Raw genomic sequence first — 23,621 nt, 5'->3', positions numbered from 1 at the left:
CCGAGTGGCCTGTCTTTTCTTGGGGGGATAAAGTGAAGCTTTCAATATATTGTGGTTTTGATGAGCATTTCACCAAGAAAGTGATGTTTTATGAACTCACGCAGTGGGATCAAAACCAAGTGAAGAAAATAAATATGCATATGAATGTGTGTGAGCATATACTCATGTCCACACACATGCACACTTGCACACACACATACATACACATGTGTGCACACATGTGCATATACACATACAAACACTCACATACACACACGTTAATCTTTGAGGATAAAAATTTTCATTTGACAATGAGTTACTTTTAAATCCTTTAATAAGTGTTGAAACTAAAAATCTCTTTTCTATCAAATAGAAATACTTAGGCCAGTAGGATAGTCTCCAAAAAAAGTTACTTTAAAAAAGGTATTAATATTAAAATTTTGCTGGTTTTATAGTCAGCCAAACTCAATGAAAGCATTTTTGGCCTTCTGAGACTCTGGGGAAAAAAAGTCATATTTTTAAAAAGAAAAGAAATATGGGTGTTGTAGGAATTAAAAGAAGTTTGTGGAATACATTTGCTAGTGTATATTTTTAAATAATTCAGTTGAGCAATATGATATATGTCCCAGGTTATACTGTTTATTATTATGGTGTTTTGTTTAAATCAAATAGCACTGTGGCAGATCTTTCAAAGGTATTGATATCCTAATTGCATTTTCCAAATACTGAAGGGTCATGTTTCTTTTAGTAATGGAATGACCTGGGATAGACTCAAAGATGAATTTTGAACATCTATTCCATCAAATCTGTCTATTCAGAGCTCATTAATCATCATTTTATAAAGGACTTGTTAGATTTAATTGTTAGATGAAATTTCACTTTCAAAGTGCTCATATTTTAAAGATGTAGAGTTGAATAATAATCATTGTAGTATTGGGATTTCTTGTTTTGTTCACTTATTTCTTTAAATTCCCATTTTGTTTTTAATTCTTTATTGTTGAAAGTTTTACATAAATTTGTATTTGTTAATTGTTAATTTATTTTCCTGGTGAAAATCAGTTGCCAATTGACAATATCCAAAGCTACTTTTTATTACTAATTTCTTCCATAAATTTTATTTTGCCTTGCTAATACAAAAAAAATATTTTAAAATGAATTTTCATTTAAAAATGTCTCAACTTCTCTATCATACAATTTATTAAATAGGACTTTCATATTTAAATTAAATACTACTTCCATATTTAAATATTTCGAAATATGTCTTCTTTAGATACGGATGCCCACATGTTTTGTATACTATTTCCTGAGACAAGCTTTTTCTCCCAAAACCAAACTCATCCCAAACACCACCACCACCATACAAAGCATCCTGGTCTTCTAGCTTACCTCTCTCATCATGTGACATCATTTCTAGTCAGAAACATAGGTTCCTTTCGGGCATCTTCATCATCACAAATCCAGTCCATCACCAAGTCAGATGTTAATTCCATCCCTCAAGTGTCTTGAACCCCCATATCCACCACCACCCCTAGAGTCCCGAAGACTTCGACACTCTTTCCAACTAATGAAATAGCATTCTCTCTGCTCTTCTTGCCTCTGTTTCCCCTTTCCCGATCCTTTCTTTACATTGGCCCAAAGTGTGGTATTTTAAAAATTGCACATTTGATGTGGGCAGTCTCAGGCATACAGGCCTCTCGGGGACCTCCCATGGTGCTTGGAGTAAGCCCCAAATCTTTGCCTCAGCCTCGAATGTCTGCCTGTGCTCCTTTGCAGCGGCAGCGGCCCCTGGACCTCACGTTCTGTCTCCCAGTGTTCTAGGCTTCTTTCAGTTTCTGGGAATCCTCACTGCCCCAGAGCCTTTGCACATACCTTTAGATTATTCTGGCCTTCCAGTCCCCTCCTGGCTACGGGACCAGTTCTTCAGGTCTCAACTCAAGTTTGAGGTGGCACAAGGAAGTCCTCCTGGGAGATTTTTCTGATTTCCGTGAGATAAGAGGTCAGAAATAGGCCCAGCATTTACTTTAACTATTTAATAATTTCTCATACTTTTCTTTGAAACACTTACTATAGCTTATAATCCTATAGTTATAATAATATAGTCACCATTAGTTGATTAATATCTATCTCCTCCACCACGGCAAAAGCGAGTCTGTTTTGTTCACTAGCAACCCAAGTGCCTACCACAGATTTAGTGAACAACCCCTTGAGAATCACATAAAAGCTATGGGTCCTTCAGCAGGGAAACAATAATGATGATACGGATACATCCACAGCATTTACCCCCAGTTTCCGCACACACTCCCAGTTTCAGGAAGTTGGTTCTCTGATACGTACGCGTTTCTGTTGAGCCAGATTTTCAAATTACTGCCTTCAAGATTAATCATAATAGAATAGCTGATTAACTCACCCGGGTAACTTTTAATGAACTGATCCCTTTGCCTAACTAAAGTGTATGCTCTAAATTTTAGCTCAACTTTTTAAAAAAAGCTGTTTCTTTAACCTATCAGGGAGAAAATTCTCCCCCTTCTTTTCATTCATAGTTACAATGAGCAAAAACCAATTTTCCAGTCCTCTAACAACTACTGGTTTGCTAAATGCATGCCTACTTTACACATGGGCCAAATAGGTAACAGGAGTCACTTAGGCAAAATCTAAATTCAGAAAACAGCACACAGCTCATTGTTAGTAAACAAGAGAAATACATACAGTCTTCAGTTAAGCATTCCTGTCACCCGTTTTTCCGTCACCATTTTCTATTTCCCTATGTTGTTCTGGTTGGGCCCCATATTTTCCTAACTGGTAAATAGAAGTATTTACTTACGGGTAGGTGTGTATTCAGGGCAGCATACAACCAGGTAGGGGGCCTTTGAGGGGTTGAGGCTTAGAAAGTAGAAGGCTTAAGGGCCAAGTTAGAAGAGCATTTAGTGCTAAGATATGTGCAGGTGAAATGGAATTTGGTCAGTAGCCTAGTACTTATATGTTTTTCTACAAGAAAATTGTCTACTTTATGTCATTTAGAATCAGCTCTCATTCTCTTTCTCTTCTTTCAGAGAACTTAGGATTCCTTCTGCTGTAATAGATTGATCGTGTTGATAATTTCACCTGCTTTCTCTCAGTCATCTGCTCATAGAGTCAGGATTTATCTATAAAATTTTAGAAGTCAATCTGGTGTTTCTTGTTGGTTTATGTTGTTTTTCAGTTTTATTTTGGTCCTTTATTTCAAATATTTATTGCAGTCATATTTTTAAATGTATATCATTATACTAACAGAGTAGTTTTCATGTGAGCATGTGCATTTTAAAATATATATTTTTATTGATTTCAGAGAGGAAAGGAGAGGGAGAGATAGAAGCATCAATGATGAGAGAAAATCATTGATCAGCTGCCTCCTGCATGCCCCCTACTGGGGATCAAACCTGCAACCTGGGCATGTGCCCTGACCAGGAATTGACCAGTGACCTCCTGGTTCATAGGTTGATGCTCAACCACTGAGCCACACCGGCTGGGCTGGCATGACCATCTTTTAGATTTGCAGATTTTTGGAATTAAAAATTTTAGGTTGGTTGAAAACAAGGTACTGGGTCCTCAGGGTTCTTCCCTAAGCTACCTTCTTTTCTGATTCCGCACACATACCTTAGGTTTCCTCATCTATGCTTTCTGTTCCTGACGACTCCTCCCCAGTCTTTATCCCCAGGTCACAGTCTCCTGGTTTCATACTTAACCCGTGGGCTGTCCCTCAGAAGGGTCAGAGTCAATCTGTGTCACACTGAGGTTGTGACCTATATATTCTCCCCATCCCACCTCGCCCTCACAATTAAACAGGCAAGTAAATAAACCTTCTTTTTCCAGTAACGTCTGACTCAGTAAATGACACTTCATCTAGCTGGCCATTCCTTTCACTAAAAGGCTAATCAAATATTCCTGCTAAATCTACCTTCTAACATCTCTAGAATCATACCCTATACCTTTATTCTGCTGATCCCACTCTGGCAAAGGCCACATTCATCAATCACCAGTTGGTCATCAAACTGCGGCTCATGAGCCACATGCGGTTCTTTGGCTCCTTGAGTGCGGCTCTTCCACAAAATACCACGTGCGAGCGCGCATGTACAGTGCGATTGAAATTTTGTGGCCCATGTGCAGAAGTCGGTATTTTGTGGAAGAGCCACACTCAAGGAGCCGAAGAGCCACATGTGGCTCGCGAGCCACAGTTTGAGTGTGGCTCTTCCACAAAATACCACGTGCGGGCATGCACGTACAGTGCGATGAAACTTCGTGGCCACACTCAAGGGGCCAAAGAGCCGCATGTGGCTCGAGAGCCGCAGTTTGCCGACCACTGACCTAGACCATTACATCTGGGCCAGCTTAATAACTGGTCTCAGACCCCCACTCTTTCTTCCCTCAAATCCATTTGCCACATGTTAACAGTGAGATTTTTCTTTTCTAAATGATGTATCAGATACCACTCAACTCTTCAGGAACATTGCGTTCAGTTGGTGCATTGATAAGCTGCTCTTTTCTGATTGGATGGCTCAGGCTAGCATCAGTTCTGATTGGTTGGTGCAAACATTCTAAGTTGTTAAATATTTTGAATGGCACTCACTCTTCTGTAGGTTAAATCCTTAAACATGGTTTCCAGGGCCCTTCATGATCTGGCTGCTACCTAAATCTATAGCCTCAATTGTCACTGCCTTTTCCCCAAAGACTACTTTCCACCAGCACCCAAATGCTTTGATTCCTTAAATCATATCAGCATCTCTGACCTCTAAGTCATTACAACACTGTGCCCTGTGTTCGAAACATGCCTCCTCCCACCATTCCCATATCCCTCTTATCTAGCTAATTGCTCCTCATCCTGAGACCTAAGACCACACTGTCACTTCCAGGCCTGTGACAGCATCATTTTGCCCGTATTTTAGCATCATTACCTTACCTATCTCTCAGATGGTTTATTCCCTAGGCTCTCAACTCCGTGAAAGCAAAGCTTGTGTTTGGTTATTACCCCAGGGCAAAGTGCAGTCGTTGGCACATAGTAAACACTTGGCACTAAATCGAATGAATAAATAGAAGGGAACAGATTTGGGGTCCAAGTTAGAGTCTTGAGCATGCTGATTTTGAAGAATCTGAGTGGTATTTAGATGGAGGTATCAGGAAAAGACTGGGCATGTCATTCTAGAATTCTCCGGCAGTGATTGGATCGTCAGCTGCAGATTTGGGAGGAAACATCATGTTGATAAACATTGTTGGAAGCCCTGGTGTAGTTGTTAGTAAGTGAATTCCTGGACCAGGAGAGAAGAGGGAAAGCCAGTATTCATCATTGACCGCCCACCATTTCTTCCTTTGACTTTGTAATTTCCTGTGCTTCTCCTGCATAAAGAATCCCTCAGATTTTTTTTATTATAGCGAAAGGGGTAGTTTTATTTTGGATTTAACTGACCAGGTGTGGTGCAGCACCCACGATGTGTGGACCTGCACTAAAGGAGCTTATAGTTTAGCAGGAAAATCAACAGTTATCAAGTGATGGAAAGTAGGCTCAGTGTTGGAAAGAGAAGTGCAGTGGTTTGTGCAAATGCGTATCCAGGAGGTTTACAGGCCACGGGAGAGCCAGGCATGGAGCCCCTGAGGGCAGTATGTTCATTTGCATTTCACGTTTTACTGAGATTGCAGCTTGTAAAAGCTTGCACTCAGGTCACACCTTCTCCTGAGTTTATTTTATGATATTTTCAATGTCGTATAAATGGGAGCATGTGATGATTTCTTTCAAACATAAAAGCCAGTTTCCTACTGCTCTAATTTCTGAAGGAAAAAAAAAAGAGGTTTTGTTTTGTTAAAGGAGTTCCAGACACATCATTTAGCAATAAAAGTCACCAATTGGAATCCCATAAATTGTAAGGACAATGTACTGTAAGTCATGTAAAACCCACGTGTTCTGTGGAAACTTCATAGAAATTCTTTTATGGGGCTGGACACAGGCATGTTATCAGAATGTGTGAGGAAGCCTGGTTAGTTGCAAAGTAAAACCATATGCATGACGCATTCCAGGGACCTAATCCGATAGCAGCTGCTCAGACCTCCCTGCTCAGATCTGAGGGCCTTTGGAAACAGAAGTTGATTGGATGGGTTTTTGACCTCTCTCATGAACATATGCTTTCAGTGGATTGTCTTATGAGAGGTTGTATATTTAAGAGATGTAACCAAAAAGCAGACAGTGAATTTTGCAGAACATCAATCATTTGATGACTGAAGTAGCAGTAGAAGAAAGTCATCTGCTTTCGAGCCAAACATTTGAATTAAAAAGCTATTTAAATGCTGGTATTTACCTCATATGTTTTTCCTGAAGATGACAATGGAAAAGGACTTCTGAGCTCATGGGGTTTCCTTGGAAACTGGAGCCTCTTTGCCCTGTTCATTAGTGTCCATGGAGGAAGGTGGCTCCACCGGGAGCAGGTCTCCAGCTCATTCTGAACGACTCCAGCAGTATTCGTTCAAATTCCACATTGCCATCTCCTAAAGAAATGATTACTTTCTTTTCTAATTATGTGATAAAGAGACAATAAAAGCAGGTGTGTTCACAAAAGCATTCCAGGTCATATTTGAGTTACACTGGGCGTTTCATAAAATGTTCTTTTACCGCAATATTTTTTAAACCCAAGAAAAATGTGCAACTCTGGAATGAAACTCATAGGTGCCCATTTGTGCTGCAAACAGAGATAATTCTTCCATTAATGAAACAGAACTCTGTGGCAGCCTGGAAAATTAGCTTATTGCATTCATATGTATGCAACGAGTGGAATGTGATTTGTTTTGAATTTTTAGCTAATTCATCTTTGGCATATACAGTTGTTGGAAATCAGGTTTGATCCAGATGTGGAGAAAGAACTCTCCACCTACACCAATACCAGTTATCAGAAGTCTCTTTAGGAATAGCAGCTGCCTAAAGAAAAAAAAAAATTAATGCATCTATTATAAGTCCACTATTTTTTCAACTCAAGGTACTGATCATGTCCACAAATTCTACTCAGTGTTTCTAAACCTCCTGGATGGGTTTTTGTTATAATGGTAGCTCTGTGCATACATTTCATGTGTAACAATATATTAAAATGAATGCAGAGCCAGATGTTGCTCTGTTAGGATCTACTATCCCGTGTTCTCCCCAAACTCAATTGAAGGTCCATAAACGTTGTTGGAAGCCCTGGTATGATTGGTACTAAGTGAATTCCTGGACCAGGAGAGAAGAGGGAAAGCCAGTATGTGGTTGGTATGCTCAGTGGAAGTACTTAGAATAAACCCTCAATTTTCACCTTCTTCCATTTTTAGGGATTATTTCTTTAAATCTTATAGAGTTTTTTCCTCTGACTTTACAGTTATTAATCATATTCTTCAGGGACTGCAGATGATTCCATAATTAATGGACTAAGGTGGGAATGTTTACATTAAATACGGTAGCGAGATATTCTGCTCTGAGGGGAAACTGGCTCTATTTGGGGTGTAAAGAGGTTGTAGAGGAAGGCATTTTTATGTTTCCTACTTGTACGCACACAGACATTCCTTTAGACTTTGGTTAATCCAGGACTTTTTCAGCAAGGAAGTCCTACACCTTGTTCTTGAATAGCTTGCCAGATAAGTAGGGTTAGGAACTGTTGCTTTACAACGGTTGCTATGCCGGGTAAACAAGCTATTGTTTCAAAAAGTGGCTTGATATGAAGTTCATTCTTGTTGGTGAGAATTGACTATTAAACATTCTTATTAAAAAATTCCAGTTGATAGCAGTGGGGAGCCTCTCAGTTGGAAATGATCGCCACTTCCTTTTTATTGCAGTTTTACAGCATATACTATTGTATTTTCCCCAATTTCCAGCCTTGTTTAAATGCCCCCTGGATATAAGTTCTTTTGATCTTCTTTAAAATGAGCAACTCTTTCAATAGGCATATACTGATGGCCAGCCTGAGTTTCCATGGTGACTTTCATTAGTACTGGAACCCTAAGTTAATTACAAGTTTATATCTTACTGTTCAAGAACAATTCACTTCACAGCATAAAACTGTCTTAGGAAAATCATCATGCTGAAAATATCAAATTATGATTGTCACCATCATCCATCAGTATCGACTAAGTGCCCATATATACATAGAATTATTAGCTAATGCTGAACCTAATACATGAATCTTGCATTCTATGAGCATAAATCTAAAATAGAAAACACTACTGTGTACACATTGAAGCACAAAATAGTCTGACAATAGTATAAGGATTCTTATTTTATTAAAATATAAAGGATCCATTATTGCCTCAAACACTCCGGTGTATGGCTAGAACTGACTCTTTCGAGAGTAAATTATAGGTCCTGCGTTGATTCAGATCTTCATATAATGGCCAGCATGCATTTCCATAAGACAGGTAAACTGAGGTTCTTGCTCACTAACAGCATTTGTGGTAAACAAGTTGATATTTTGATAATTCTAACATAGAATCATAATATATGTAAAGTTTTCTCTAGTTCCCTCCCTTTGTTTATTTGGCTTCTTAAGAATTGCATGGAGGCAAGACTTGTAGACTGATAGCTGTTAGCTTGACAGTCCAGTAAGGCACTTGGCACTTGGCATCTTCTAGGTTCTCAATAAACAGTTATTGAAAATGAAACAAGGAACAATTTTAAAGAGAAACTTAATAATGTGTAATCCCTCTACCAAAGATTCAGCTCAATCTTGAAGAAGAATGGGGAGGATGAGGGGAAATCAAACAGCCCAACAATGAAATCACCACTGTATTATCCCTATTTTAGAGAGAAATGGAGGCTCAGGGCAGTTGGGCAGTTTTTCCAAGGCCCAGGAGTGCCAAACTGCAAGTGCAGGCTCTGCCTACCGCCTGCCTGTCCTTGAGGTGATGCTTTTGGTTGTTCATGCATCCCTAGTGGAAAAGGGAAGCTTCCAGGTATTTTAAAAGTGCACTGATTTATTTTAGGAGCGGGACCTGTGAGTTTATAATGTGATTCTAATTGTTAATATTTTTAGTTCAAAAAAGTTTACATTTTTAAGTACCTATTATCTAACTAGGGAAAAAGGTATATGGACATTCTTAGTAACATGGGATTGCATAGAGCTATATGAAATTCACAACTTGTTCTGTAAAGAAAACAAGTTACTGTGCTTATTAGAAAGGTAGTAGAAATAGTTAATCACGTCACATGAGAAGATGTCAGTCAATGTATGCACCGTCAGAGTCGGAAGAGGGAAGAGGCCCCTTCTCTGTACGCCAGCCCGCGGAGGTCAGATTAGCTAAATCACCCGCAGCACACTCTCAGGTGTTCCCATTTTTTCTGAAATTGATAAATGAATAAAACTCAATGAGTACGACGTTTTCCTCCTTTTTCTATTGGTCTGAGACATCCTTCTCTGGACCCTTATGTGTTTCCCATACTGGGACACTCAGGTAGAGAGTTGAACTACTGGAGAAACTCAGGTCAAAATTTGAAGGTAGAAGAAGTGTTTCAAGAAAATATCTTTTCTAACTTTAATTTTTGACCTATTTATTCCTTTTGATTAAATTAACTAATTCCAGCTGGCCAGTTGCCTACTTAGACTCAAACAAGAGGAATGAAACATCAATAATTACATTTTTTTCTGTTGTTTAAATAGCTAAACTATAAGTAGATTTTTCTCCCAAGCTGTCCTGTAATTTGAAGGCATAAGATTTCTTCAAGTTTAAGAAAAAAATAAAAAAACAAACTTCTCTAAACAGTGACTTTTTTTACTGCCTCCTTGCCTGTCCCTTTATCCTTGAAGTAGTGGGTCTGCCAACACAGGCCTCTTCTGCTCTTTGAAAGTGTAGAGCCAGTCTTATTTTTCCAAGAAGATGCTTTCTTCCTGGGCATTTAACTGGTCTTCATCTCTCTGGAACATTCTTCACCACCCCCGTTCCTGAATACACACTTGGTACCTTTGGGCGGGTCTTGACTGTGGACATTACCCACTGGGAGTGGCGGAAGTGGCCTGAGATTGCTGATAATGGTCCCTGAGCTCTTTTTTGGGGAGGCACGTGGGGTGGGTCTGAAGTGGCCACCATCACGGAGAGCAGGAAGCGTGCCCCTGAGGTCCAGGGGTGGGGAAACCCCCTTAACTCCTCCGCAGTAGCCCGTATCTCAGACAGGGCCTTAGCCTTCCCTCTCAGGCTCTGTCCTGCCTTGTGTCACTTGAGACGATGACAGATCCTGCAAGAATTACATGCACTCTGTCAGGGAAAGTGTCCCTTGTGGCCAGAGCCATCTGAGCCCCTTCCCTCCAGTTCTGTGGGGCCCCTCTTGTCTCTCCATCCCTATCGCTGCTCCTGTCCTCACGCCTGGCCTGCCACAGCCCTTAGAGCCCCTCTGGTGCCCAGCTGTCCCTGCTCCCTCCTGACGTCCTTGATTTCTTTCCCAGAGACACTGGAGCCTGTGACCACACACGCCTTTTTGAAGCCCTCCTCTCATTCTGTGCCTTCCCTGGACTTAACACCCCCCCTGGTGTTCTACCTGTCACACCTCTTCCCAGGCTAGGGAACCGCTCACCTGCCTCTGTTCACCCTGAAATGTTCCTGCCCCAGCTTTCTGTTATTAGACATTTTTTATCTCATCAGGTCATCGTATCGATGCCCAGACTTCAATTCCAATGTTAATACGGATGATTTTTCAATGGTTCTCCAAGCTCCAGGCACAAACATCTACCTGCCTACTAGATGTACAATCAAGGCTTTTGCGAGCTGACCTGCACACCTCTCTCCTGTTCCCACTGTTGCGAGCTTCAACAAGTCCTTTGTAAAAATTACATATGCACCATATTAAAATGGCTTTGTTTCTAAGCCACTTCATGTTGCCTTTGTCACTCTGGTTATTAAGGTAGGGTCCGCAGATGCCATGCAAGTAGAAAAACTGTAGCATTTGTAGACACTGCAGAATTATCTTTCTTTAAATAGTTACACGTAGCACAAAGGGTTTCTGCCAGTGTGACATGTCACCTAATCAAAGGTTTCAGCCCAACTGCATACACCCAGGTCTCTTAGAGAAGAAACTGGTCAAAACCATCATGCTGGGACACGTTGAGGCCCTATGGAATTATCGATGGAGAATGGACAGTATTCTGGGGAATATCTAGAAACCTGAGAACATATGCAAATAATTAAACACCCACATCTATACAGCACTCAGTATATAGAGCACATTCATGTTTCAGCCTCTATAATTTCATAACAGTCTCATGAAGTAATGGGCCAATATCATCTTCATTTTACTGGTTTTTAAGGAAACAAACAGCTTTGAAAAGTTAGATGGCATTTCCAAGTTCACACAACTCACAAGTGCGGTCGCTAATAAAAGTATCCTGTCTGGGTGTGATCTGTGCCCATTCCTCCTGAGGCACTTATGCTAAGAAAATAGCTGCAATTGGGAATGAATGCATTTCAAGTGAAGAAAATATGCATCTTATAATTGAGATATCTCTGCATTTCATTCTTCAAAAGCCCTTTTAATACATCTCTCCGCAGTATGAACAAAAGGGCAACTAATTCTGCTCCCTCGACCTTTTCAATGATCTTCAACTGTTGGTATGAAATCGCAGCGAGGCGCCAAATCACGAGGCTCTGGAGTATGTCATGCTCTTCACGCTGCCCAGATTGCCATAAAAGTCCCACACCACCCGTGGTTCCCTGCAGATGAGTTACTGCGCGCTGATCTTATCGAGCAGACAATGGACAGGGTTTTACTTTGCCATTGGTACTGAAGATCATCTAGATTCTCAGAGCCTTAGGAATTCAAATCCACTTGGCTTTACTTAATGTTTCAAAGCACTATTTCGGTAGAAGGAAGAGAACTGGAGTTCTCCACAAACAAGGCATTCTGAAGGAGACTTCAGTCAAGCTAAATGTTGAGATCTAACCCACAGTCACGTAAAATGTTCTACCTTTCTCTAAGATTATTTTTTTCCTAATACCTTTGTCAAAGCAGCAGAAACAGAGCTTTAGTTGTTAAATCATGAATGTGGTTTTTTTTTTCTTTTAAACATAATAAGTTTATAAGAGATCTCATTACAGGTAAAACTACCCTGAGGTAGAAATTTGATTTGGAATGAAAACCAGCTTTTCATCTATATGTTTTTTGTCTGTGTATTCAGTTTATATACAATGGGACTTAACCAAACGTTTTGAGGTGGCCAATAGCTTTGCTCTTACATCACAATGAAATGTACATCGGCGCCCCTTTCTTACCCTTTAAAACAATCTAGGTCTCCCAGCCCGTACGGCTCAGTGGTTGAGCATCGTTGACCCATGAACCAGGAGGTCATGGTTCGATTCTTGGTCAGGGCACATGCCTTCTCCCTTCCTCTCTGGAATCAATTAATATATATAATAATTTAGGTCTCTGAAACCGCTCTTCTCCTTGAACACATTGGTTTACTACATCTCTGCTCTATAATCATTAGTTGATTATTAAAATCCTAATTTGCTTTGTACCAGTGATATGAGGTAAGCATAGGACCTATTGATTAATTGACAAAGGATATTGATGTTCTGCCTATGTTATGCAGCACTCTACCTGTTCATGAAGAGTTCATCTCACTCTTTGTGGACTCCAACATTTACCATAACATGCTGTGCAGCATCTATATAATTGTTTCTCTTTTTGTCCCTTCTTTGTAGTTGTTTGAAATTACAGTGCCTCTCTCTCAAGGCCCCAAACCAGTCACAGTCAGTTTTGCTAATCACACTTCCTGCCGGTGCATGTCCAAGCTGGATGTTTACAGACAAGTCCACTCAATTATTAGACGCTCCCTGCCAGCAACACTGCCACAGTGAGTATGAATCAAGTTTACCTTCTCTGCCTCCTCTTCTAAGGGAAAATTGTGTTCGAGTAAATAGTTTATTAAAAGCCGTTTTGTGAACTTTTCTGTAGCATTCTTTGCATGGAAATACAAAAGAAGGCAAACGTAATAGTGTGCCCGGCAAATGAAATTAAGCTGAAACAGGGAAGCCCACTTGATAGACACAGTAGCTCACAAAACAAAAGAAGTATTTCTGTGGAATCACACACATCCCGCTCATATCCAACTAGCAGTCATTTAGATACAGCACCCATAAAGTTAGGTGTGCCAACTCATAAACGGTGTTCAAGCCAAAAACATTTAAGTCTTAATGAGATTTTGGTCCAAAACAAAAAAAATAAATTATCTTTTGCCTATGAGCATCCAGTTGCTTTTCTTCACTCTCAATTATTTCTCCTCCATATATCTCTTCCTATTTCTATTTCAGCAAGAATTGAATATTGATTAATTACTTGAAAGAATTTTCTCTTACTATTACTTCAAAACAACATTGAAACTGACACGTGTTATTCAGATTCCCTTCCCACCCTGCTTTTTTGGTTTGGTAAGTGGTAGCATATGCGTCATGTGATCAGACAGAAGGACCCGGATGGAGTGTCAAGCACGGACCCCCACCCCCAGGAGGGTGTAAGGAGCCATTAAGCAATGCCGCCTGAGATAGGGCAGCACCCGTTTCTGCCCCAAACAAGGATGCAGCTCTTCGTGCGTTAGGACATACGGAGTGTGCATCTGAACAAAACCGCAAGTCCAGCATGTGTGACACAAGTATGCACAAATTGATGGGCAAAGTGTGTATTACTTTTGAAAAGAAAACCAAGCTTGCATTTTGGGGGATTGGCCATAAATGTGATGCGCCGGTGGCAGGTTCCCCACTGGATCTCTCTGAGCTCCTGTCCTCTGAGAGCAGGTAGGAGCCTTATCTTCCCAGGGACTTTAGGGAAATCGTGAGGAGAGCCTAACTGGAGTGACAGAGACCTGTCCTTTGTGGCCTGAGAAAGAAGAGGCCTCTGGGCTCTGGGAGTACCTTCGTGCCGATGCCAGCAGACACCACTCCTGGAGCTGCTGGAGCTGGGAGTCCATCCTCGCGGCTCTGAGAGTCTGTGCGCCTGCCTCCCTGGGCTGCTCATCCATTCCCAGCGCTTCAGTCATCATCTCTGTGAGGAGGGTACAAATTACAGTTCAAGTCCTGATCGTACCATTGACTTAAAATATTTTATCTAAATCTATCTTATATTGCCATGTTTATAATTCTGTGAGCTATCATGGACACAAATCTAAGCTTTATTAGATGTCTTTAGTCCAGTGGTTCTCAACCTTCTGGCCCTTTAAAGACAGTTCCTCATGTTGTGACCCAACCATAAAATTATTTTCGTTGCTACTTCATAACTGTAATGTTGCTACTGTTCTGAATCGTAATGTAAATATCTGATATGCAGGATGGTCTTAGGTGACCCCTGTGAAAGGATCATTCGACCGCCAAAGGGGTCGTGACCCACAGGTTGAGAACCGCTGCTTTAGTCCATATTATTCATCACAATGTTCTTAGAGACCTTGTACTCACACAGTGGCCATGAATTACTTCTTTTCCTTATATCTCACCCAAACACTATTGATTATTGGGGGAAGGGAGGAATATCTGCTCCAACCTACATTCATTCCCATCACTGCCATCCTCACCCACTTCGTTCTGCATGGATTTAACGCAGTGGTGTTAGTACCGGTTTTCTTGTAGCAGATATGTCTCCAGCTCCTGGATCGTGTGACAGGTAAGCTTTAAAGGCACCATGTCATTCATCGGACCAGGAACTGGCAGCGACCTTTAAAGGCTCAAAGAACTGAGCTCAGGTTTTCCCCTCCAGTTTGGCATCCTTCCTTCTGTGTCCCACTGCTCACACATCTGCGCCTCACCAAGTCTGACTCTCTGATCACCACCCTCACTTCCTGCTCTGCATCTCATTTCCATTCTGGCCTGGTCCTTTCTCTGCTGCCTTCCCGACGCCTCATCCCCTCCTCAGATTCAGGGGAAGGCCTTTCTGCTGCACTCATCTCCTCCAAATACCGCGGCCATCTTTGCTTCTTGCATACCCGCGGCGATGACTGCATTTACTTGGCCCTCGCCTGCCTGGGTTTCTAGGGTCTGTATGTGAGTCAAAGACTGGACTGTGAGAGGCAGGTTTGTATCCTCCATAGTATCCAGCTAACAACACTGAAGAGTAATCGAGCCGTCACTATACTTTCAGCCCTGTGAGTACATTGTCTGTCTCAGTAACCACCAAAGTCAGCTATGACATTGGCAGTAGCATTAGCCTTATCCTACAGGTGAAGCAGATTTGTGGGCTAAACAATACACTACACTATCAACAAGTGCTTGTTAAATAAAACAGCTTCCTTATCTCTATCCCATATCATTTGCATATTTTACTCATGTTTTCATTATTTCGAATTCACTAGTTGAGGCGAGAAGAGACAAAAAGAGTAAAGAGACCTTGGGCCTGAGAGTAAGCCAGATGTCAGCTTGAATGCTGGCCCACCACTCATAAGCTTGTGAGACTGGGTGTTTCATGTCTCTGACCCTCAATTTGCTTCTATATAAAGTGTCAAAATGTAAAGAGAATGGAATAAACTGCTGAATAGGTGCAGGGCGCTGATGCTGCTTGCGTAGCTGCAGCCGCGTGTGGCCCGAGAGGCGCGCAGGAGTGCGTACATCTCACCAAGGACGAACTTTTCCTTCAAGTCCTCCAGGAACCACTAAGAGATTCATGGAGGGGTGTTATATTTACATGGTATATTATAGAAAGAACAGCCTGGTGGTAATGTAGTTGGTGGATTAGAGAAGCAAACAGGAGATGAGAAAATTGGAGAGGAAGCTTCTGAAATAATCCATCAGAGAAATAATAAGGGTGGGAACTGAGGCAGTGGAGACAGGATGGAAAGAGAAGAGGTGGGAAGACATTGGAAACAGAAGAAAGTAGGGCTTAGGAACTAGGTGTGTGGCATAACAGAAGTTTCACTGATAATATTTAAAAAGGCGGGAAGGCGGGTTTGAAAAGAGTTTAGTTTTTATGTGCGTAGTGTGAGTTTTTGCGATATCTGAAAGAAATTAAAGTGGCCATTCCGCAGGCAGTTGGATGTGGGGGTGGGGCGAGGTTGCTCATTTGGTGGCTACCAGCATATCATTGGTAGTGAGAGCAATTGGAAGAGACAAACCCAACCAAGGGAAATACAGGACGTAGCAGAGAAAATAAAACCGTGGGAACATCAATATTGAGAAACTGTTCGAGAAACGATGGTCTGTGCAGGAGACTGAGAAAGAGCAGGCAGAAAAATGAGCGGTTAAAACTGAGAGAAAGATATTACAAAATTCCAAAGATCTTACAAAAAGCCGACAGAGTTCAAGGAAAGAGGAAGTGGTGAGAGGATCAACTGTTAGGGGAAAGAAAGCCCAGGGATGGCCAGGACTGACTCATTAGCTGAAGGACTTGGAACGAAGATAACCTTGTCATTTACTGATAATCTAGCACCCACGCGGCACAGAGAGAGTGTGTGAGGAAGTAGGAGAGAAAGTGATAGAGAGACTGATTCCCAGCTAGATATGAAAGGCAGAATCATCAGCGTTAAGTAACTTTCTCCAACATCCCACAACCGAAAAGGAGCACTTCGGAGATGCAGACTAAGGTTGGAGTCAGTTCATTCCTTAGGATTTGCAGTCATGCCTGCATTTTTAACTTATTTAAGTTAAAAAAACTCAAACACTTATTACAGAACAACAGAGACAAAAATGACCTATTCCTCCTCCCCAATTTAAAATTTAACAAATACTTCCTTTGTATTTACTTACGATATAACCCAACGGTCCAAGTCACCATTCCTTGTCCCCCATGCGCAGAGGTACTCACTCCTCTGAAACTGTGTTATTTCCACTCATGCTTTTCTGTTTTTATGGCATACCAGAGGCCCAGTGCAAGGATTCGTACACTGGTGGGGTCCCTCAGCCTGGCCTGAGCTCTCTTGCAATCCGGGACCCCTCAGGGGATGTCAGACTGCTGGGTTTGGCCTGATCCCACAGTCCCAATCCACACAGGAGGGAGCCTGATCCTGTGCGTTGAGCGTCTGTCCCCTGGTGGTCAGTGTGCGTCATAGCGACCAGTCGACCAGTCATTCGGTCATTTAGTCGCTTAGGCTTTTATATATATAGATGGGTGAGTTAATGTGCCACAAGAGGTTACATAGCACAGCTCTGAGTGTTTAACATTTTTTATGTTAAAATGGTGACATTACCTTTTTTTCTCTCAGCGATATGTTTTATAGACTTAATCTTACTGGTGTCTGCAGGCCTACTGTGTTCATGGGCGGGAAAGGGAAGTTAATATATTTACCTACGATTCTCAGCATAGACCCACTTTACCAGTAATTGCAAACTAATTTGTAAACATGTTAATATGTTCACCCATTAATATTCATAACTTGCAGTTCTAATAGAACAAAAATGCTCTGGAGATAAAGATAAATGAGATATGATTGTGCTAAACCTATCCACCATGAAATCATTGCCTTTCATTCTAAAATGACAGCATTTTGGAAATTGTGTCTCTAATTATTTTCACGTGAGAAGCTTTAAATGCTAAGCAGTTGTGTCTCACATTTAGATCAGGAACTTTTCTAGGAAATTATGAAAATGTATTTCACCCAAATATATGTTTCTTTCATTAAGTTGTATGTAGCAGAATTTCACATTTCAACTTTGAAATATGTGTTAACATTGATGAGTAGTAGTTTCTTACTTTTGGTAGCTTCGGAAGTCATATTGTTCTAGAAATTTAAGTTTTAAGAGTATTATAAATTAAAATATTTACTTTTCTTTGAGCAAACCATAATTAGCAGTATAAAGTTTAAGTGGGCACAGTGTTTGAAATAGAACATAATTGAGTGTTATTCTGAAGGCTGTATTTTTATTCAACATAAATGTGCAAAAACTAAAGAGTTAATGTAGCTAGATCATATGAAATCATTATTTAATTCTGTCAAACTTGACTCCTTGCTTTGTATGGCATTCCCAGAAACATATTTCTACATTTATCCCTACATTCGTTTCTACACCCAGTCCATACTTTCGAGTTTATATTTTTGAAGATGTTGAAATATTGTAGAGAAAACTCTATATTTTTTCCTCACTACATGCTAGGAAATTGTTTTGTTTTTGTACCTACTTAGGATGAACAGTTGTGTATCCATTTTAAATGTAAGCACAGACATTAACACATATGCCTGCAGTTGGAAATCTCACCTTTCACCAGTCTTACTTGGGCTAGTGATTCGGATTATTCTTGACACCTCTTTGTGCCATTGTAATAGCTTAGATAGGTATTTTGTCACTTTTCCAGCTGTGACTAAAACCAAATATATTTGACATTGCCATCACAGACATGCATACACACACACACACACCACATGGGAAAAGGGGAGTTATGTGTGTGAGGGGTTGTATATTAATATTCACACATATATATTTGTATATGTACATTACTTATATTAAAATATGTATATGTGTATATATATATTGAAATACAATTGCAGAAAACAATATCACATGCACTTTACTAATTTCTATTTTATTACATGCCATTCTTTCACATTGAAAAATGCATTTCCCAATTCATGTGGTTAATTTTATGATCCACGACTGGGTTACAACTCCCAGCTGGGAACACAGTGGCCGAGGTCATGCCAGCTTCAAGCGCACGTTGGTAAGTTCTAGCTGTGACCCCACAGCACTGTGCCAACAAGGGGGTGTGCCACTTACACCACGTCAGCACTGAGGCAGCATGGCCACGGTCAACTTGCACTTACAGAAGAGTGACATGAGTTTGGTTCAACCAGGATTAACTGCATTGCTGTTACATAGCTAAACATAACTGCTGTCTTATTTGATGGAGGAATGCTCACGTTTTGAATAGAGAGGTAAATAAAAAACAACAATGATACTGTTTTGGAAAATGGATGAGCACTGTCTAGCTTTTACGTGCATCAATATGGGTTTGTGATTAGCCTACAAAATAGCAACAAAAATACGTAATGAGCAGAGACTTGCTCTTGGGAATACCTGAAGTTATTATGCAGGTATAACATCCTCCAGGAAATAGTGTTCAGTGAAAAATCAAGGTTTGGAATCTACGGGAGGATATCACCTGTGTAAGAGAATGAGATAAAATGCATGCACACATGCGTATATACATACGTGTATACACACCTACATACTTATTTTCTTTCATTTGCAAAAGGAAACTCCAAAGTCATAAATCAAACGCTAAGAAAAAGAACTTCATGCTGTTTAGCTTTTACCAAAACAAATAAGATGGAAGGAAGGGAGGAAGGACTAACACTACAAAACCCATGGTTGCGGATACCTTTGTGGTGGGGAATAGAGTGGGAATTTTGCATTAATGGACCTTGACAGTATGGGCATCTGTGCTTCCGAAAAGCAGTCGACAAGGCACAGGTGTAAGAATGCTTCCTGGAGAATCCTTGGAAGAGGCCAAGGTGGAAGCCACTTCAATAGCTGTCAACAGGGGGCTGATAAAGTAAATGCTACATCCTTACAGGACCCCTGTGCAACCTCTATGGGTAATGGAGCAGACCTTCACAGCCTGTCCTATGAGATGGACTGTTTAGTGGAAAAGGACTTTTGGAGTAAAAGGCGTGGTCCCATTTTTGCACAAATGAGGACGCTATATGTTTGCACAGATCAGTGCATCACCGTAAAGAGGCGGGAGCCTGGAGTGGTTCAAAACCATCCCCCTCACAGTGCTCACCTCTGGGATGAGAGCGCCATGGCCCATGGGGGTGGAGGTGGTTTGAGAGGGAACATCCACATTTCATTCCCGATGTTCTGACATCATTTCGAGCACTTTTACATGTATGTATTGATGTGATACAGAGGTAAGGAAAGCGATGACCCCGTCTCCGTGCCAGTTATGCTAATGCCTCCCCGTCTGTCTCCCCAGGTGCCAGGCTGCCAACAAGACCTGCCCCGCCAACCACACGTGGAACAGCCACATCTGCAGGTGCCTCGCTCAGCAGGATTTCATGTTTGCCTCCACCGCTGGCGACGGTAAGAGCGTGCTGGCTTTGGAGACTAGATGCCGGGGCTCTCTCTTGTGATCGGCACGCACTTTCATATCAGACCCACACGCACGATGTTCAGGTCATGACATGCACTAGCTCACTACACGAGAGGCCCTTGCTTGCCTCCCATTGGTATTGCATGGGCCGCTCCTGTAGAGGCACATGCCATGTTCGTGCACAGCCCTGTAATGAACAACATGCCAGGGAAGGTGCCGTCGACGCTTTTATTGCATAACACCACCCAGGCCCGAGTGAGGTGTAGTAACCATGTCCCGCCTGGTTGTCTAGACGCGGCCGATGGATTCCACGACGTCTGTGGCCCCAACAAGGAGCTGGATGAAGAGACATGTCAGTGCGTCTGCAAAGGGGGGCTGCGGCCGGCCAGCTGTGGGCCCCACAAGGAGCTGGACAGAGACTCGTGCCAGTGCGTCTGCAGAAACCAACTCTTCCCTGGCTCGTGCGGGCCCCACAGGGAGTTCGACGAGAGCACGTGCCAGTGCGTGTGCAGAAGAGCCTGCCCGAGAAGCCAGCCCCTCAACCCAGCCAAGTGCGCCTGTGAATGTACAGAAAACCCCCAGAAGTGCTTCCTCAAAGGGAAGAAGTTTCAGCCTCAGACGTGCAGGTGAGCAGTCGTCATGAACCATGAGTATTTCTCTTCCTGGAAATCGTGTTCTCAACTAAACGCAGTTTTCTCAACACAAACAGCAGCTGCTGGTTGCTATTGTGGAACCAGTAAATTCTGGAAGAGTTGTTCTGATAGGTTTCAACCAATGCCACACTTTCAAGGCAGGAAAGGAGGCCTGGAATGCACACCAGATCCAGGCTCAGAGTGCGCTCTGAGGCCTTGTCCCAGAAGCTGAGGTGGTAGCTCTCGACCCAAGCTAGACAGGTGCATAGGACAGTCACCTGGGAGCATTTTCCAAATGCAGCCAGGCCCTGGCCGGTGTTCTCAGGGGTTAGAGCATCAGCTGCTGCACGAAAGGGTCTTGGGTTTGATTCCCAGTCAAGGGCATGTACTTGGGTTGCAGGTTCGATCCCTGGCCTCTTAGGTGCATGTGTAGGAGACAACCAATCTATGTGTCTCTCTCACATCAGTATTTCTCTTTCTCTCTCTCTCCCTCCCTCCATCTCTCCCTGCCTCCCTCCCACTCTCTTTAAAAATCAATGGAAAAAATGTCCTCAGGTGAGGATTAACAACAACAAAAAACATACAACTGGGCAGTGCACACCTGCCTCCACCACACTTATGATTCCATCAGATGAGATTTAAACAACTGTTCTAAGTGCAGAAAATTGTGTCCAAAATTTACAAAGGATAAGACATTGACAATTACTGTAGAATTGTATCTAGGCACAGAAATATTTAAGCAAAGTGCTTAATGGAATTAGAGGAGTAAATGAATATGCTGTTAGAGGTTACTCCTTAAACCTTGAGTCTGCTCCCTCTTCACCAAGAAAAACATGGCACGTTTGGACCCGAATCCTTTCTGTGTGAGTCCTGAACTTGGTCCTGTCTATCCTGGGAATAAGGTGCTTGACTACGGAAGCCAGAGTCGACATTCGACATGTCCTCCCATGTTCCTTCAACATTGCTTCAACCATCGTGCCTCTCTCTTCCTGACCTTTACACCTTAACTCTGCTGTCCTTTCCCCTCAATTCATAAAAGCTCCCAGATGTCTTCTATCTTATCAACCTGTCCCTGTGATGCAGAGCTGTCCACCGAGATCTGTCCTCCTTGCCAAAGATGCTCAAGGCCAGGCCTTCTGCATTTGGGTCCACCTCTTTCCTTTATTAAAATTTGAGTTATTACATTTATTGGTGTGATGTTGGTTAATAAGATTATATAAGTTTCAAGGATACAATATTATAACACGTCACCTGTATATTGCATTGTGTGCTCATCACCCATTGTCTCGTCTCTTGCCATCATCATATATTTTACCCCCCCACCCCATTCCTCAGCCTCTCTGGTAACCACACAGTCACCTCTTTCATCTGAATTTTCTCTTTTTTAAATATATTTTTATTGATTTCAGAGAGGAAGGTAGAGGGAGAGAGAGATAGAAACATCGATGACGAGCTAGAATTATTAATCGGCTGCCTCCTGCACGCCCCACACTGGTGATCGAGCCCGCAACCCAGGCATGTGCCCTGACCGGGAATTGAACCGTGATCTCCTGGTTCATAGGTTGATGTTCAACCACTGAGCCACGCTCGCTGGGCCATCTCTGAATTTTCAACCAACTAATGGGGTTTGTGCCCTAGAATTAATTCCATGATAGATTTCTGTTTAAGGTATCAGTACACTCTTGATTGCCACATGCACTGGACAAGTTGGTCTTTCTGTAAGCGGCCCTTTCTGTAGCTTCTCTTTAAGTTCTCTTCCTTTTCTGTCTGACATTACATTGCCCTCTCCTGGCTTCTCTGAGTTTGCTCTTCATCACCTTCACGGCTTCTCTTCTCTTTCATCTGCTCTTCGCGGATGGTGATGACGCCTTTCAAGGATGACTATGCACAGGACTCCACGCTTTCATTCCATCTACTTACAGTTGCGTCTCTGCATTGATGTCATCAGTACTCTCTTCCTCAGTAAACTGAGTGTCCACCTTTTTGTTCTCAAAAGTTCTGTGGTCTCATTCTATGCTATATTTGAAGATCGGTCTGCACTAGCATTTTAGCTGCTGCATAAGGAGATTCACTGAATCTACAGATATACTTGATGACATATTTTTTCATTATTGTTTCAGAATGCCTTACTGGAACCATTTTTTTCTCTTTAGAATATTTTAAGCAATAACTGTATTGAAATTTTACTCACATATCTCTACTCAAATTACCAGGATACTTAAAAAATGCAGAATATAAATATCAAATCTTATGGAACCATTTTGTATGTTGAGACTTCTGAGTGAACCTAATTCGTATGTATTTAAAAAGCTGAAATTTTATGCTTATAAAGCCTAACCAGTAATCATATTTTTTCTCTAGAATTCTTTTAAGTTAGTAGAAAAGATTTGTATCATTGTATTTCTCTTAATAGTATACATGCTTCATAAAGATTTTTATTTACTGAAACTCTCCGTATGTTCACTTTTCTAGGGGTGTAATTCCAGGTTTCATGTATATATTGAAGCAAAAAATAATAATTTATATTTTGAAATATTTACACCCATTTTCTCTTAATATTTATTCCAAAAGTGTAGTGAGCAGCATATACATGCTTTGGTCCACTGCCTTATTCAGTAACTTTCATTGCTCATTGAGAATTCTGTCTTTTTCCTTAAGGAATAACAGTGGACCAAAATTGCACTTGTATTTAGAAGCTTAAAATAATCACATTTTAACTAGATGTACTTCCTTTTCTAAAGCACAAGAAGTGAAATGATAGCATCAGCATCACATGTGTAGTTTTTCTGCAGTGCACTGTGGATTTCCATGGCAGGCCATTTGCATTCTTCCCTGGACACCCATCCCCATTCCCACATGTTAACCAAACTCATATGCCAAAAAAAAAAAAAAAAAAAAAATCATCTTCAAAGATCTCTCCCATTCCTCAGAGCAACAGGGCTTTGGATGGGATTAGTTGCTTGATCATTAATTTTTTCACCACTGCTGGAAACTGGAAGTCCAGGGGTGGCAGAGAGGGGCCCCCAAGGGAAACTGTCCCTCCC

The 23,621-nt window shown here is 41.6% G+C and overlaps 1 protein-coding gene across 1 annotated transcript in view; it reads left to right on the top strand.

The window, feature by feature from the left end:
- VEGFC (vascular endothelial growth factor C) overlaps positions 1-23,621 on the top strand; it is an 86,191-nt gene that overhangs the window by 60,787 nt on the left and 1,783 nt on the right. Inside the window, exons 4-6 of the mRNA XM_081085097.1 lie at positions 12,646-12,797; positions 19,829-19,935; positions 20,238-20,571. Coding sequence (XP_080941223.1) covers positions 12,646-12,797; positions 19,829-19,935; positions 20,238-20,571 — 593 coding nt within the window. The remainder of the gene's footprint in view (positions 1-12,645; positions 12,798-19,828; positions 19,936-20,237; positions 20,572-23,621) is intronic.

The sequence above is a fragment of the Myotis nattereri genome (genome assembly GCF_964212035.1).
Source record: "Myotis nattereri genome assembly, chromosome: 2".
Classification (NCBI taxonomy): domain Eukaryota; kingdom Metazoa; phylum Chordata; class Mammalia; order Chiroptera; family Vespertilionidae; genus Myotis; species Myotis nattereri.
Note: the sequence above shows the minus strand (reverse complement) of the source record. Positions and strands in the feature narration are given on the sequence as shown.